Source organism: Cryptomeria japonica, chromosome 3 (genome assembly GCF_030272615.1).
Source record: "Cryptomeria japonica chromosome 3, Sugi_1.0, whole genome shotgun sequence".
Lineage (NCBI taxonomy): Eukaryota > Viridiplantae > Streptophyta > Pinopsida > Cupressales > Cupressaceae > Cryptomeria > Cryptomeria japonica.
This window is the reverse complement of record NC_081407.1, coordinates 194,044,553-194,061,122: the sequence shown is the minus strand read 5'-3', so window position 1 is coordinate 194,061,122 and position 16,570 is coordinate 194,044,553. Positions and strand designations below refer to the sequence as shown.

Below are 16,570 nucleotides of genomic sequence, written 5' to 3'. Positions count from 1 at the left end.
CTTGGATGAAGTCTTGTCATATTTTTAGTAAATGTTCACATAACTGAAAGGTTGCCACCAAGAAGGGAGGTGGAAAATAAGATTCAACTCCTACCAAAATTTCCTCCCGTGAACATAAGCTTGTATTAGTAATCCTTACTTGAGAGCAATAAGGTCAAGAGGCAGCTACAACAGTTATTCAAGCAATGAGTGATTCACCCCAGCACCTAACCATGCAGGTCACCCATGGTAATAGTGAGGAAGAAAGATGGTTCTTGGAGAATGTGCATAGATTATCAATCTCTTAATAAAATTACTATTAAGAATAGAAAACCTCTCTTGAGGACAGATGCTTTATTAGATCAACTTAGACATGCTAAGTATTTTCCTAAGTTGGATCTTGAGTCTGTTTACCCATCAGGTGCGAATGAAAGAAGACGCTTGAAATATTGCTTTCAAACTAAGCAGGGACTTTATGAATGATTAGTACCTCCTTTTGGTTTGAGTAATATGCCTGCTACTTTTATGAGAATGATGAATGATTTATTAAGGGAATTCAAAAATTACTTTGTGATAGTGTATCTAGATGATATTCTAATATTTAGTGCTACATTGGAGAAACACTTAATCCACATCAAACAAATGTTGCAAAAATTAGAAAAATAACCATCCTTCCTGAGGTGGTGTACCTAGCAAGGAAGCTTGTACCTGCCCTCCTTATTCGTGCTACCTTATTCGCTCTCTTATGATTGAGATTCCTTTGAATCTATTCCAATACTCAACCATTGTAGAGGTTGGACGGGAAACTACAATATGTTTCTTGAAGCATCCTTCCCATAGGGTTCTTGGAGCATACTTCCCATCTAAATCCAAGGGCAGGAAACACCTTGCCCCCCTTGGCCTCATGTGGCAAGCCGCCAACCATCCACCATGAAGAGGTGTAGTTAGAAGAGGATCTCATATCAAATTCTCCCTCACCTTGCCACAATTGATTGCTGCAATTTGATGAATAGACTAGAAATCTAGATATTCCACATTATTGCTTATATCTAATATATATGATGCTAAGTATCAAATATATTATTTGTTGTATGCATATTATTGCCTATATTAGTATGTGAAGAATTATGCATTAAAACATCATCATGCTGCATACATCAAGCATACATATTAAACACATATTCATGCATACCACAAGGGAACAAGAATACTACTGCCTGTAATAAATAGGAATCTCTGATCTGATCTATGGCCTGATCACTGACATATGTATGAATTAATCTGCTTTTGTGAGCACCGATCCTAATTCAGTTGCTTTCCTTGACTGGTGCCATAATCAGTATTAGACCTCCTTATTCCAGATCAGAATTCTTCTGATCTGCTTATACATACATTCCCTTTCACAATTCTGCATATACTTCCCTTTTTAGATGTGCTTATAACATATTTTTTGTATCTGCTGTTATACTTCAAATTTCTCCTTCCTTTGGATCCCTCTATATCTTATTTTTCTCCTCTATATATACCATTTCATGCCTCTTTAAAAGTGGCGACTTCTCCAAGAGGTTGGCCCTCCTTAATAAATCCCTTTTAATTAAATTTCAAATCATTTTAATCCTTTCAAGGTGGTGTTAAGGCAGGCTAGCCAGTATTTAACACTTAAATATAAATCTTCTTTAAATATCACAAAAGAGGTGACAACTTTAGGAGGGTCGGCCTTCGTATTATGAGAATTATTTAACTAATTTATGAAACTCTTCCAAGGATGATGTCAATTTAGGGAGAGGTTCAGCTCATATTAATTTTCTGGCACCCAGACTCAATATTAAGGAAGTCAGTGACTGTGATCTGTTGTATTCATTCGCAGGGGCATGACAGTGCACCCTTCCCGAGATTGCTTGTCCTCAAGCAATTTTTAGGTGGAATGATCATAGAAAGAGTGTTCTCGATGATCCCCCCCCCAAAAGGCTTGGTTTATACAACTTATAACCTTGCTATATGAGGATATACTTCAGAAATCACTTCCGCTGCGCCACTCTGATATTATCTCAGTTTACAAATTTGAACTTCGGAAATTGACAAGGTCCATAAGTCTTTTAGGAAAGAAAATCGATTCACCGAATCAATCACTTATGTTTGCAAAGAACCGATTTGATCGACTTAACATTTCGAGAATGTCATGGATATCTCTTTGATTCAAGCAAGGCATGAGATTCTTATATTAAGATGAGGATTAGAAGCATGACACACATCTATGACCTTAAATGCAATGTTCTTTTCTAAATAAGTTCATATCTCTTTTGATTCACTTTCATTATTTTCATATTCTTAGATCAACCAGAAATAGAAATTTCATGATGTTTACTGAATCCTAATTGTTCAAGTGACAGCTGTACCTTAGTACAATTGTTGTGAGTTTGACTGCATAAAATCTGGGTCTGTACTTTATTTTAAAATTTGTTCCATTTTGAACATCATCTTTGTATGTTTCATTTAATGTGGATAAGTACTATTAAGAGTTAGGGAATGGAAATCAGAGCAAAGAGTATCATGTAATGTTTACACCACCATTGTGCATTGTTCATGATTGGTATACAAAGATGTCTAGGTTTCTTGCTCCATAAGTTGCAGGATGATTATGTCTAAGTCAATAGTTAAGAGACCTTATACTAAGCATTTTCATAATTGTGAAGCATAAAGTAATCATAAATAATCATGGAGTAGACATGCTGGAAATACATCAGGTATGAACCAAACACGGAGCACACACATAAATATATGTAGACACAAAGCATACACGCAAATACACATATTGTCATGTTCGACAATCTCTCATATTGTCTTGGCATTGTCATATTTTTGGACTGAGTTAATAGATCCCTTCTCATTGACTAGAATGCATCCATTGATTTATCATTACCCTATAGAATGGCAAGATCAGTGCTCTGATACCAATTGTAATGGCCCCTTTTGGGATGATCCTGATTCTTGCCCTAGAATCACAAGTCCAATAAAATAATAAAAGTTAAAATAATTAGAATCATATAATATTCAATAAAATGTCTTCATCAAGATAAAAACCTAGTTTAGGTCTTGTAATCATGTTAGGCAAGTATCGAAAGTATAACTCGTAGACAGTAGAGCAATCATTTCAACCAGGGTTAGATAGCATTTATTCATAACTATTTCAAATCTAGATAAACTACACAATATCTATAACGCATAATTGGAGTTCAAATGATAGGTTTGGATTAGGAGACATAATAGGGTGCCCAAAGCGATCCTCGCGCTAGGCCCAAGAGCGGATATACCATCCCTCTTGGCCTCATGTGGCCTTCTGCCATCCATCCTTCATGAGGTGGTGTACCTAGTGAGGAATCTTGTACCTGCCATCCCTATTTGTGCCACCTTATTCACCCTCCTATGATTGAGATTCCTTTGAATCTATTCCAATACTCAACAATTGTAGAGGTTTGAGGGGAAACTACAATAGGGTGCCCAGAGCATCCTTCCCATCTAAGCCCAAGGGGGATACACCTTGCCCCCCTTGGCCTCATGTGGCAGGCCACCAACCATCCACCATGAAGAGGTGTACTTTGAAGAGGATCTCATATCAGTTTCTCCCTTCCTGTATTTCCTCCCTCACCTTGCCATGATTGATTGCTGCAATTTTATGAATAGGCTATAAATCTAGATATTCCACATTATTGCTTATATCTAACATATAGGATGTTAAGTATCAAATATATTATTTGTTGTATGCATATTATTGCCTAAAATAGTATGTGAGGAATTGTGCATTAAAACATTATCATGCTGCATACATCAAGCATACATACTAAACATATATTCATGCATACCACAAGGGAACAAGAATACTACTGCCTGTAATAAATAGCAATCTCTAAAAAGATCTACGGCCTGATTGCTGATATATGCAAGAATTAATCTGCCCTTTGTGAGCACCGATCCTAATTCAGTTGCTTTCCTTGATTGGTGCCATAATCAGTATTAGACCTCCTTTTTCCAGATCAGAATTCTTATTATCTGCTTATACATACATTCACCTTCCCAGTTCTGCATATACTTCCCTTTTAGATCTGCTTATAACATATTTTATATATCTGCTATTATACTTCGGATTTCTGCTTTTTTTGGATGCCTCTATATCTTATTTTCTGCTCTATATATACCATTTCATGCCTCTTTAAAAGAGGTGACTTCTCCAAGAGAGGCACCTCTCCAAGAGGTCGGCCCTCCTTAATAAATCCCTTATAATTAAATTTGAAATCACTTAAATCCTTTCAAGGTGGCATTAGAGCAGGTCAGCCAGCATTTAACATTTAAATATAATTCTGTTCTAAATATCACAAAAGAGGTGACAACTTTAGGAGGGTCGGCCTTCATATTATGAGACTTGTTCAATTTATTTTTGAACCTATTCCAAGGATGGTATCAATTTAGGGAGAGTTCAGCTCATATTAATTTTCTAGCACCCAGGTTTAATATAAAAGAAGTCAATTACTGTGATCTGTTGTATTCATTCGCAGGGGCATGACAAAAAGAACAATCGGAAACAACACTACAAATATATAGAGAAAGGCATGATCAACATAGGAAGGAACATAAACTAAAGGTGGGCGACAAAGTTTGGCTTTTCTTGGGCAAGCAAAGGAAATTAAACGATTAAGATATAGACCATTCACAATTTTGGAGGCCATAGGTGAAAATGTATTAAAACTTGATCTTCATCCTTTCATAAAAATACATTCAATTGTAAATTGTGAGTACTTGCAACTTTATAGCTCTCCATGCTAGATGAAGATGAAGATTAAGTGCATCTTTAGAAGACTTAGGTGTGTAAGGAAGGACCGTACTCCATGAGGATGTAATGCTAAAAAGGAGGACAAGAGAAATAAGAAATAAAGTTTAGGAATGTTGGAAGATTGGACTCAAACATTAGAAGGTAAGCCAAACCAAGTGTTACTCTAAGAAGAGAATAGGAAAACTCTTTCCTCATTTGATGTCCCATTAAGCTTTTGTGGGACCAAAAGCCTTCCTAAAGAGGGAAGTGTTATCCAAAAGTATCTGGAAAATATATGTAACCAAAAAATACAAACAAAAAACAAAAATCAGATTAAGGAACTGGTGTCTGACAATGCTGTAAAATCATGTCAAACAGAGACTGGATCATGGGTGCATCAGAGTTTGGAACATGCCATAGTTGCACAAGCATTCTGTACTGTGGGTGCAGCAAAATCCAAGACCCATACAGACATTTTTGCTTAGAAGATTAACTGTACATGTGCCATTCCTCCATCCAGCGATTGTTGATCTTCCCCCATGGCCAAGGAAACTCAAATATGCTTTGGAAAATCAATGGATAAGGCTTGTATGTGAGTAATCAAAACATTGGCATTCCAAGAATTGAAAATTGCTGTATGTTTTTGTTCATTGTAGAAGAAATAGCCAAAGTACAAGGCAATAATCTCATTTGTAGTATATCTTATTGCCATTAATAAAGGAGGGTAATCAAGGCACATTGTCACTACCAAAGTGTCATGCCCCCTAAAATACAAATAGTAACCTAGATGTAACCAATAGAAAATTTGTCTTATTCATAAGACATCAAAAATTTTAATCCATAGAAGGCAACGAATGATTATACCTCTACACACATCACATGTGAATAAGCAGAAGACATTCCTTGGAGATCAGCGATTAAGAGAAACCATAAATTGGACAGCAATTAATAGAAGGAATAGTATAATGACAGTGATTTCCTTTTAGGAGCATTAATTAATATTAAAAAGACAAAATAATCGATGACTAACAGACATTAAAAGCACTTCACAAAAGTGATTAGTTTGAATTATGAAGAGACGTCACTAAGAAAGGGGTGTAAGTGACCCTCCCGTTGAGACAACCTCCAAGAGTGATCTCTCTTCAAAAGACATGAGGCTATAAAGATAAAGAACCACGATGGAAGAAAAAAACAAGGGGAATTCAATAATCATTTATCGATCTGACTCTGGATATATTGGATAAGGGATTAAGTATACAGCAGAGAAATTAACTAAAACAGTGTGGTATGAGTTCTCTATGCATACATATTGGGCACTATGACTGTAATTATATTCCTGCCTATTTGTTATTATTATTAATATACTGCTGTCATAATTGATTATACATACTCTGATAAATACCAGTCTGATTTAATAACATTCTGCAGTTAACTGTGTGTTACTGTATTCCTTCATATTTTCTGAATGTTTCCAGCCATGAGGGAAATGGATCTGCAAGAGGGGTATGGTGAAGGGGCATTCCTCGATGCACGCCACCTCTATGAGGGGACTAGATGGTTCCATGAGGCCAGGGGGGTACAGAGGGTACTGCCCTTGGACCTAGAGGAGAAGGTTGGCAAGATGAGGGGATAATGGAAAGGGGACACCTCATCTGGATGGCATGGGCCACATGAGGCCAAGAGGGATGGTATATCCACTCTTGGGCCTAGGGTAGAGGGTCTGAGACACCCCATTGAAGTCACATTCTCGCATGCTCTCCTATGGTTGTGCCCTCCAAGACATTTAGAATGTTTAATGATTGAATCAACAATTCTGCTACTGATTATGATAATCAGATTTACTGTTCTGAGATGAATTTACTAATCTGATTTACTGTTCTAATCTGATTTCCTGTTCTGATATAGATTCACTAATCTGACTACTGTTCTGATATGAACTCACTAATCTGCTTACTGGAATTATTGTTGTAAGAGATTTTCTAATCTGCTGGCAGGGCTTCAGTCAGGTGAAAGGTATTCTCTAAATCCACTTCTTCATTTGGAAATTAAGAATTAGGGCAAACTTAGGGCATATCCAATTAGGGGACATTACACAAAGGGATTAGTTTCTCCTCAACATTGGGAATTTTCCAGGATGAGTCTGCACGTTTAAGTCTTATTTTGTTTATGGCACAATAATCTTTTCTCTAAGCAACCAGCACTTTCATTTGCAAAGCCAGGAGGAAGTTGATTAATTGTGATTGATTTCCAAATTCGATAAGTTAGGAGTTTATAGATCATAAGGTATGGATAAGGTATAGCAAGGATATTCATGCAATGTGTGCCATGATGCAATCACAACAATTTAAAAAAAACAAGAAAGTTACTTTTCTTATAAGAAACTCTGAAAACCCTAAAAAGTAATAAATTTCCAGCATCATTGACTACTAAACCACTAAGCAGCAGCAGCAGCAAGCTATTTCAAATAACAAAGGGTTTTTGAGTGGCAATAACTAGGGGAGTAGAGTTTTCTTGCAGTAACAGGTCTGAGGGCAAGGATTATTCAAGCAGCAACAAAGATGGGGTTTTTTGAGCTCTCTGCTCCATTTCCAGCAGCAACTCCTTTTAGTTAAATGTCTTATAATCTTATTCAATGGAGGTTTACCATATCACAGTCTTTGGAAGGTGGCTCGGAATCCAGTAAGTACAAAACACTTTGGGAACCAGTTTGCTTCTCACATTTGTCTTCAAAATTTGTACTAAAGAAACAGGTTACCAAAAATTATCATCCATTCCAAATACCATTTGTATTTTGAGCATACAATTATGCTCTCTCAGGTTGAGTGTCGCAGTAGTTGAAAAAAGTTGAATATGTCTCTCCAACAAGTTTTACGAGCTTCTGAAGAGTTAGCAAATTTCAGACAAGTACTACTGAAGCACCAGGCTTGTTCTGACTCAAAAATCCAATATTCACACTAACATTAAAGAGTATAGATGGATTATCTCCAAGGTCATAGATGAACTGGGACTTTTGTTCCCACAAGGGTGGTTATCAATGCCAAAAAGAAGCAAAGACTTTTTTGAGGGCAATGCTACATGTTGTTGAAAATATTGTTATCATTGATGTCAAAGGGGTGTAGTTCACAATCACTGTCATAGAAGGAAATCGCTTGCCAGAGGCCAAAGGCTACTAATCGCTCCATTCATGCATCTATTAAGATCAAAATGGTGGCTGACTCTCGCTCAAGGCAGTACTGAAATCAATAAACAAATGGCTGACCCTCATATTGGAAATTTATTTAAAATAAAATGTGGACAGCCTCTTCTTTTGGAGAATTAAATTTAACATTTTTGGTGGCCTCTTTGGCATGGCCCAGCCCCTTTAGTGTGGCCGCCCAACTTGGGAGAAATGAAATTAGAAAAAAAAAAAAAAAAAAATAATGTGGCCGACCCTATTGGGTGAAAAGGCATGATTAGGGTATAAATAGAAGTTGGAATGGAGGGTAGAAAGCAAACAATTAAGTGCAATATCATTCAGATTTAGAGCAGAGCAGATTTATTGCAGCAAATTTTTAAAGAAGAAGATATATGTGAAGAAGTTGCAAGCAGATTTTATGAAGGTTGCCATCAAATCATCATCATCCATTGAAGAAGCCATATTCAAGAAGGCAGAATTTTTTGTTTATTTGCAGGTTGGTTCCTCATAGTAAAAGAGATTGATGTCTTTTGCTAACTCGGTGCTCAGTGATGGGGATTGATGTCTCTAGTGGGTTGGTGCCTACAAAAGATTTGTAAGAGAATATTATTTTTGTGGCTGGATCTGGACAGTAGATCCAAACAGTCCTTTTTGTAGTTTTCTCCCAAAAGGCTTTCCACATAAATCTTGTGTGGATGCTTTATTATGGTTGTTGAATTTTAATAAGTAAAATATTGTATTATACTGCTTCATCCCCTCCCTCTCAGTATAATTGTGTGCTCAAAATCTAAAAACATGACAACCTTTCATATACAGTTGTCAAATTCTTGGGCGAGAGTGAAATGCAAGTAGATATGTAGCTCATGAGCAAATACTATTCACCAGACCATAAAAGAACAAAAAACTTACTGATACAATGAAATGTAAAGAATTAAATATAGAGATAAAAAGAAAGCAGTGAAAGTTTGCATGCAAATGGCAATCCACCTACTCCTCTCTTGTAAATCTATTTATAGATTATATAGATTCTATCTAATATAGAGATTTACAAGACTCAATTCGCTCTGGAGCTTTGGTCATTAAGTTGAAACTTTAGGGATACATAGAATTTGAACAATATAAGGTAAAGGAAAAGAAGAGACTAGTTACTCTTTCTTGTGAGTCTATTTATATAGATTATTTAATCTAGTAAAAAGATTGCGAAGGTCCAGTTTGTTCCAGAGCTTTGGTCGTGACGTTGAAATCTATTAGGCTTAGAATTTGAACGGTGCGTAAGGTAAATCGAAAATGTTCTCCCGCTATCATAATGGGGAGTCTCATATTCCTTGTGACATGTTGGCTAAGATGGGACCTAAAACATAACCTTTACCGTTTTTAAGGTTTGCATTTCGAATAACTTTTGTGGATAGAAAAAAGTAACAGATATGGCAGTTGGACTTGGAACATACTGCCAATTAGACCAATCCTGAAGATGGTGGCACAAATACAAGAGATATCTTTGAATTAATCGCCACGGGGAATGCAAAAGATATACACAACCTTACCTCACGATTGTACACCTGAGCTGGAAACCAGAAGTCGCCACTGTCAAGTGCCACATACCATGCCATCAATTATCCGGATTGTGAGCTGCTTTTCAGTTTATTTTTAGTCTCTGGCTGTGAATTCTGTCTGGAAAATAACCATGGCCATATACAACACCATGACAAACTCCAACCTTTTCTTTTTCTGTGGTCTACAGTTACTGGTTCTATGTTCGATGCAATGGTCCATTGCCACTCCTTGCGTGCTGCTGGTCCTACAATTTTATCCCATTTCCTTTTAATGTGGACTTCCCAAAGATGATCACTACTGCACATCCTCCTCAGATCTCTACATACACCTGAAGTGGTGCACAGACTTGCAGGAGAAAGCCTACTAAAGATGTTTTCCAATACTAACTCAGGTAGATCTACAAAATTCAGATCCTGTATCTCGTCTACATTTTCTACTTTTTGAAAGCATCCCCTCTTCAACATGGCAGCATAAATTTGACAAAGCTTCCACTTTTAATCAACTCCACAACTGAGTTTGAGATTCCCACTAGTTTCCAAGCAGAACGAATGTTCATATCATTCTCAGCAGAGGTTAAGGCTTGAGTAACTAATATCCATAACATCCAAGTTTGCTGCTCATGAGATCAAGGAAAACAGAGGAAACTTGAATCTGGTTGCCTGTGCTACAGACTTGATCTTTATTGTAAACACCTCCAAGAGGACAGTTTCACAAGTCCAGACCACCACAACAAAAGAAAGATATCCAGAGGCAATTCATTTGTAAGACAATATTCTTCAGGAAATTGGGTGGCAAAAAGATGAAATTGATCTGCTTTGCCTGCTCCACTATTATCATAAGACAAAAGCAGAAGCAGAAGCAAACCACCAATGCTCCCTCCAGGAGAGCCCTCTTGCTTTCCACTAAAACTACATTAAATTTATGAGGGTTTCATTTTAACCCCTATATACCAACAAACAATAAAAGTGCACAAATCCCAAATGTCAAGCTAATGCCCCATGCCCAACAAGAGATGCACAGCAGTAAAAACTAGATGTTTACATCTTCCAGTCCCACGTAACATGAAATAGACCTAAATGGGCATCTAGGTGTTTACCTTCCCTCTTCTCCCACATAAGCAAGGTTGGTGTGACTGTGTCTTCCACCACCATTCTCAATGCCAGAGAATGTCAGTCCCCAGACATGTTGGTGTGAAAAAAGCAGCTGCTTCCCAACAGAATTGCAGTGCATTGGACAGGCCTTATGCGAAGAAGATGCTTTGTTCGGCACACAAAACAAGGCCAGAAAATTAAAGAGGAATCCCGCATTGGCAATGAAGATGGAACTGTTAAACCGAGGACCCCACACCAACTTACAGTCAGCTTGCTCCGCTCCACTATATACAGGCATTCAACGAGAAGAAATGTGAGGTGGACTTGAAGTTGTTGGGTATCAATTAACTGTAATCACGAGCTTTGATAGATAACTGCACCATCTTCAAGCAGTTGTGGCTGTCAATTTTTAGTCAGGTAGGTAATAACAAAACCTTGCTTCTCTTGCAAGCATTTGAATTGACTTGTGGTGATGGAACCATCAGATTAAGTAAACAAATTGCGGTATAACCAGAGACAAAATACAATGAACAAATTCTGACGTAGCCTGATAAAGAAATTAGAGAATGTTTAAGTGAAAACGTTTAGAATAAATGCTTGGACAAAACAGTATAGGCAATAATTATAACATACAAATACAACTTAAAAAAAAATTATTTAAAGGTATAAATAAAATTATAAATTATTTTATTTTTATTTTTATTTTTTATTTTTTATTTTTAATAATGTATGTTTTGAGAATGTGACACATTAAAAAATGAAAAATTATAAAGTAAAAAGAATCATAATTTTTTTTATTTTATTTTTTAAATTTTATTTTAATGTATGTTTTGAGAATGTGACACATTAAAAATGAATAAAAAAAAATTATTAGCTGGAACAAATCAAATCTTAAATTAGAGAATTCTAAATTAACTAATATATTGTAATTAATACTTGTTTTGCTTTGGATTTATATCTCTTTCTTACAGTTTTTATAACCATTTTTAATGATAATTTCAATACTATTCAATAATTACAGAATTTTAAATTAATATAAAACCACTTTTAATGATAATTTCAATATTATTCAATAATTAGAGAATTTTAAATTAATTAATATTTTAATTGAAGAAGATTATTTAAAGGTGTAAATTAAATTACAGTTTAAAATAATCATAATTTATTTCATTTTTTATTTATTAAATTTTATTTAAATGTATATTTTAATAATGTGGCACATTATAAATAAATAAAAGATCTTTTATTCGTTGGAAGAAACCAAATCTTAAATTAGAGAATTCTAAATTTAATATATTGTAATTAATACTTGTCTTGAATTAATATTTCTTTTACAACTTTTATAACTATTTTTTAAATGATAATTTCAAGACTATTCAATAACTAGAAGATTTTAAATTAATTAGCATATTGTAATTAATATGTATTTTGTCTTGAATTAATATTTCTTTCTTACAACCTTATAAAATAAATAAATTAAAAGATTTCTATTTTAATGTTTAATAAAAAATAATTCAAAGACTTGAAATATATTTATTTTATATTTAAAAACAAATAGAATACGACTTTATAATAATAGATTTTTTCAAATGAAATGACATCTTTATCAAATATATTGATACCTTCATATTTGATGCTATACTTGACTTTTAGTGGTGATAAGATTAAGAAAAGTGAAAAAATAATAATTAAAATTTATAGTGAAAATCTATTCTTAAAAAATTATTGGTGAGGTGAATATCTATTAAAATATTTAGATATTTTATAATTTTCTTAACATCATGATTATTTTAGACATTTAAAATGCTTTTTGAATCCATTCTTAATATAAATTAAATAAACAAGTTTATTTAATTAACTCATCTAATCATTCTTTTAAAATTAATTAAATATATTTCTAATGTTGATAAACACATTCAAACTATTTAATTAACCAATATAATGTTTCTTCTAACATAAGGATCTTGTTTATTTAATTAATTTAATTGTTTGGCCTTTTATTTCAATGTTCCTTACTTAAAAGAATAAAGCATTTATATATTTTATAAATCTCTTTAACATCATGATTATTGGGGTATCTTGTCATGTCCCAAAATTTCTAAAATTGCAATTTAGTGAAAATAGTAAGTGAGCAATCCCAAAATAGCAAATCAAGATCAATTGATAGTTTGGGAAATAATGATAAATTTGGTAATTTGGTTGAGATTTTAATATTATTAAAATACCAAATATATTTAAACTTAAATAGTTCCCTCATTTTGGCAATGAGCATTTGGGAAACTTCACTTGACTTATCTTTTTGGAAACTAATGGTTTTTTTTTGTAGTTTTGAGAAATGGAAAATTTCTTGGAAGTTGTAGAGGTTTTGGGAGATGGAAGTTTCTTTGGAATTTGTGGAAGTTTGGAGAATAGAAGGAAAGTTTCCTTTCCTTGGGAGTGGAATTTTGGTGCCAAAACATGGATTTTGAAAGTGCTTTAATTTATATAGGATATTGGCTTCATTTCTCATTATTCATGTTGGAGATTTTATCAAAGCTTATGCTTGTTTCTTCAATGGTTGATAAACCAATGGAGAAGGAGATTGTAGAACAGGATGTTTGAAAGTTTCCAGGTGATCTAAGGACAGGAGTCAGAGGATTATCAGGTGGTCTAAGATGGGAGTCATGGATTACCATAGAATAATCTCACTCAGAGATTATCATTGTGCATATTTAATATCAACTTCATAGCTTATTTTAGTTTTTGTAGGGGTTCTGGTTGAGAGTTTATATGATTTATATTTTTGAGTGTGTTTAAACCCTTTGTAGCATTGAGGTTGTGGGTATTACTGTAATTTGAGCATTTTCTCATGTGTTTTGTTGTTAAGAACATTTATTAAGAAATTGAGGAGTTTATCTGGTAGTTACAGTGATTTATCTCAATGTTTGAGCTCCAGATTTGGCGTTCTATTTGATGTAATTTGCAGCAAAAATATATTATTGATATTTGATGTACTTAGCAGAAAATGTGATGTTAAAACCATGGAAAAAATAGTAATACACATTCTACATTGGTTTCATTAAGTTATAGTTTTGGTTGGTTGTATTTTGGAGGGGTTTCTAGTATACCCGATTGCACCATTTATGTGTACTTTGCAAATCTGAGTTGTAAAGAATTTTTAGCTTTAAATCTGATATAAAATTGTAGCAAGGGGTATTACAGTGGTATTAGAGCGAAGATATTTCCAGCCTGCAGGGTTTTGAGATGCTAATCATAGGAGACTTCTACAAATCTATTTACATAGGTTTGGAAAATGATGTATTAGCTTCCAAAATATCATAATGGTTTGCTGAATATTTTATAAAGTGCACAATTTCAAAGGAAACCCTCACTTTTTATGAATATGCAGAGCTCACTAGGAAAGATTTGCCTAAAGGAGTGGTTTTTAGAGCTTTTGAGGAGTGCCTTTCAGAGGGAAAGTTTGAAGTTTCATTTGAAGATTACTTCATGAGAAGAAGTAAAGAAGGATTTGGTATGGAAAAATCTGAAGAAAAAAAAAAAATAATAATAATGAAGAAAAGATGAAAGTGGAGCTATAAGACGTCGTTGAGCAAGCTAAGGAGGCAAAATAGAGAGAATGCATATTAAACCGAGAAGGTAAAAACCATTTGATCATTCAAGATCATCCTTTATTAACAAATGAAGTTGGTGAATGTCAAGAAAATATTTTTGAAAATAAGGAGGAAGTAAAAGAGACAGAGGGACGCAAAATGATGATGGGTACAACAAAGATGAATTTACAAAAGAAGGAGAACACGTGCATGGTAAGGGAAGACCTGATACTTGTGGGGAAAGAAAAAGAAATAAGGAAGTCCCATATCACCCATGAAGCATTTCAGGTATGTGAGGATGTCCCAAAAGAGATTCATATAAATGAGCATATTTTAATGAAAGGAGATTTAGATAAATCTTTACATGTTAATGAATTTCATATTGAGGATATTTCTGTAAATCTTCCAAAAGTGTACAAATCAGCAATAAGAGATACAGGATGGAAGGGAAATCATTCATCCCAATTGTTAAATTTCTCATGGATAATGATAAGGGATCCAGGGGAGTTGAACATAATGCAAATGGATAAATATGTTTTCAAATTCAAAGTTGTACAGTGGAAATATGGTGATGTCTTCATAGAAATTAATTTCAAAGAGAAGGATGAACTCTTATTTGGTAGCACAAGGTATGGAAAACATTCTCAACTTTTAGATTTATTGTCTCTTTCCACGCAGATACCAAAATATTGTCATCAACAAAGGCTTGCAAAATTAAGTGATAGAGTAAGGGGCACAACTTTTAGTTTAAAGGACATGGGATATTGGTTTCATGTTTCAAATTGTTCTAAGATATGGAATCACATGGGATGTGTTGAGAATTATGACCATTTTGCAATGAGGTGATGTTTATGGTACATAGATCACTCATGGGAGTTAGGTCTTGTGTGCGGGAAATGTTGTGTACAAAAATATAAAATTCAGGTTCCAAAAGATCCACACACCAATGGGACTCTTGGTGCAAGTTATAGAGCTATATTGAATAGCTCAACTTCCCAAGGGATGTTCCATTGTTCTCTATCTCATAGGATCCCTCAAGTCAATTTCTTTGCTCTTAGATCACTGAGCAAAGTGACTTAGGAATGACAACTCCAAGAATGAGTGATGTTTGATTAATTTAGCATGAATGCATTCCTAGATATGTATGATATTGAATCTATGATGATTTAAACTAGCATAAAAGGTGATGCTATGATAAAGATTAGTAATCATCTCCTAATAATATCTAACATGGATATGCTATGATATTTATAATTACTTCTAAATACTATTAAGATTATTTTATCAAAGAGAGGCTAATGCTTAGTAAAATGACTATAGATTAGATGCATGAAACTTGGATATATCAAAATGAGAGAATGAGAGCTCTATTTATAGAAAAACTAGGGCAATGGATGGTCAAGATTGGATAATCTTAATAAGGGCCATGATTAGAGATTGCTTGAGAGGAGATGAAAGAAACATTAAATGCTTGAGAAGACATGGAGGTTATCTTAGGAGGTAAGGGTTAAGGTTAGGTTAAGGCTATCCATTGGATAAAGCTTTTACCCAAGGGGTAAACTCTTGTGCAAGGGTTAAAGGGATAACCAAGGTTAAAGCCATGAATGCTTGATGAGACCCTTGGGTTAGATGGGAGTTGAGTTAGAGAGAAAGTCTCGAATCATGCAAGAAGGTTGAGTTAATCATTAATGGTTAGGAAGACTTTGAGGGTTAACTTGTTGAAGATATAAAGCCTTTAATGGTTTTCAAAGACTTTGAAGGCTTTGAGAAGTGACTTCTCTTTGCTTAGGGATGTGACAATATTTAGGAGATGGATTAGGCAAAATTAAAATTGATTAGAATAATCTAGAAGGGGTTTAGAAGGCAAGTGGGAGATGTAAGGAAATGCAAGTGGAGGAAAAGGATTTTAATTAAAATAAAATTACTTTATTTCAATAAAAATTAGAAGCAACTTGCATAAATACAAGTGGGGGATGTAAATAAATAAATTAAATTTATTTATTTGCAAATTTCAATTTAATTAAATGTAAATTTAATTAAAAGGGGAGGAAGGGGAATTAATTAAATAAAGTAATTTATTTAATCAAAGGTTAGAAAAGGCTTAGGTGAACTTAATTAAATAAATTGAGTAATTCATTTAATCAAATAGATGAATATAAAGAATTTAATTAAATAGAATTTAATTAAATAGAGGAATGAGGTTAAAATGAATATTAAATATTCACTTAGGAAAGTGGTCATTTTTATACGTCTACATTTTGCCCCTCTTTGAAGTGATGTGTGTGCACATGTTGATTCAAAGAAAATTTGTCGGATATGCTGTCAAAATTTGATCGATATGATTTCGTGTGTCAAGATGTCGATATGATGCCCTAGA

The 16,570-nt window shown here is 34.1% G+C and overlaps 1 protein-coding gene across 1 annotated transcript in view; it reads right to left on the bottom strand.

Moving 5' to 3' along the window:
• The window catches only part of LOC131035059 (F-box protein At2g26850), a 28,766-nt gene extending 17,670 nt beyond the window's left edge, over positions 1–11,096 (bottom strand). Inside the window, exon 1 of the mRNA XM_057966681.2 lies at positions 9,503–11,096. Coding sequence (XP_057822664.2) covers positions 9,503–9,568 — 66 coding nt within the window. The 5' untranslated portion in view covers positions 9,569–11,096. The remainder of the gene's footprint in view (positions 1–9,502) is intronic.
• Between the last annotated feature and the right edge of the window lie 5,474 nt (positions 11,097–16,570).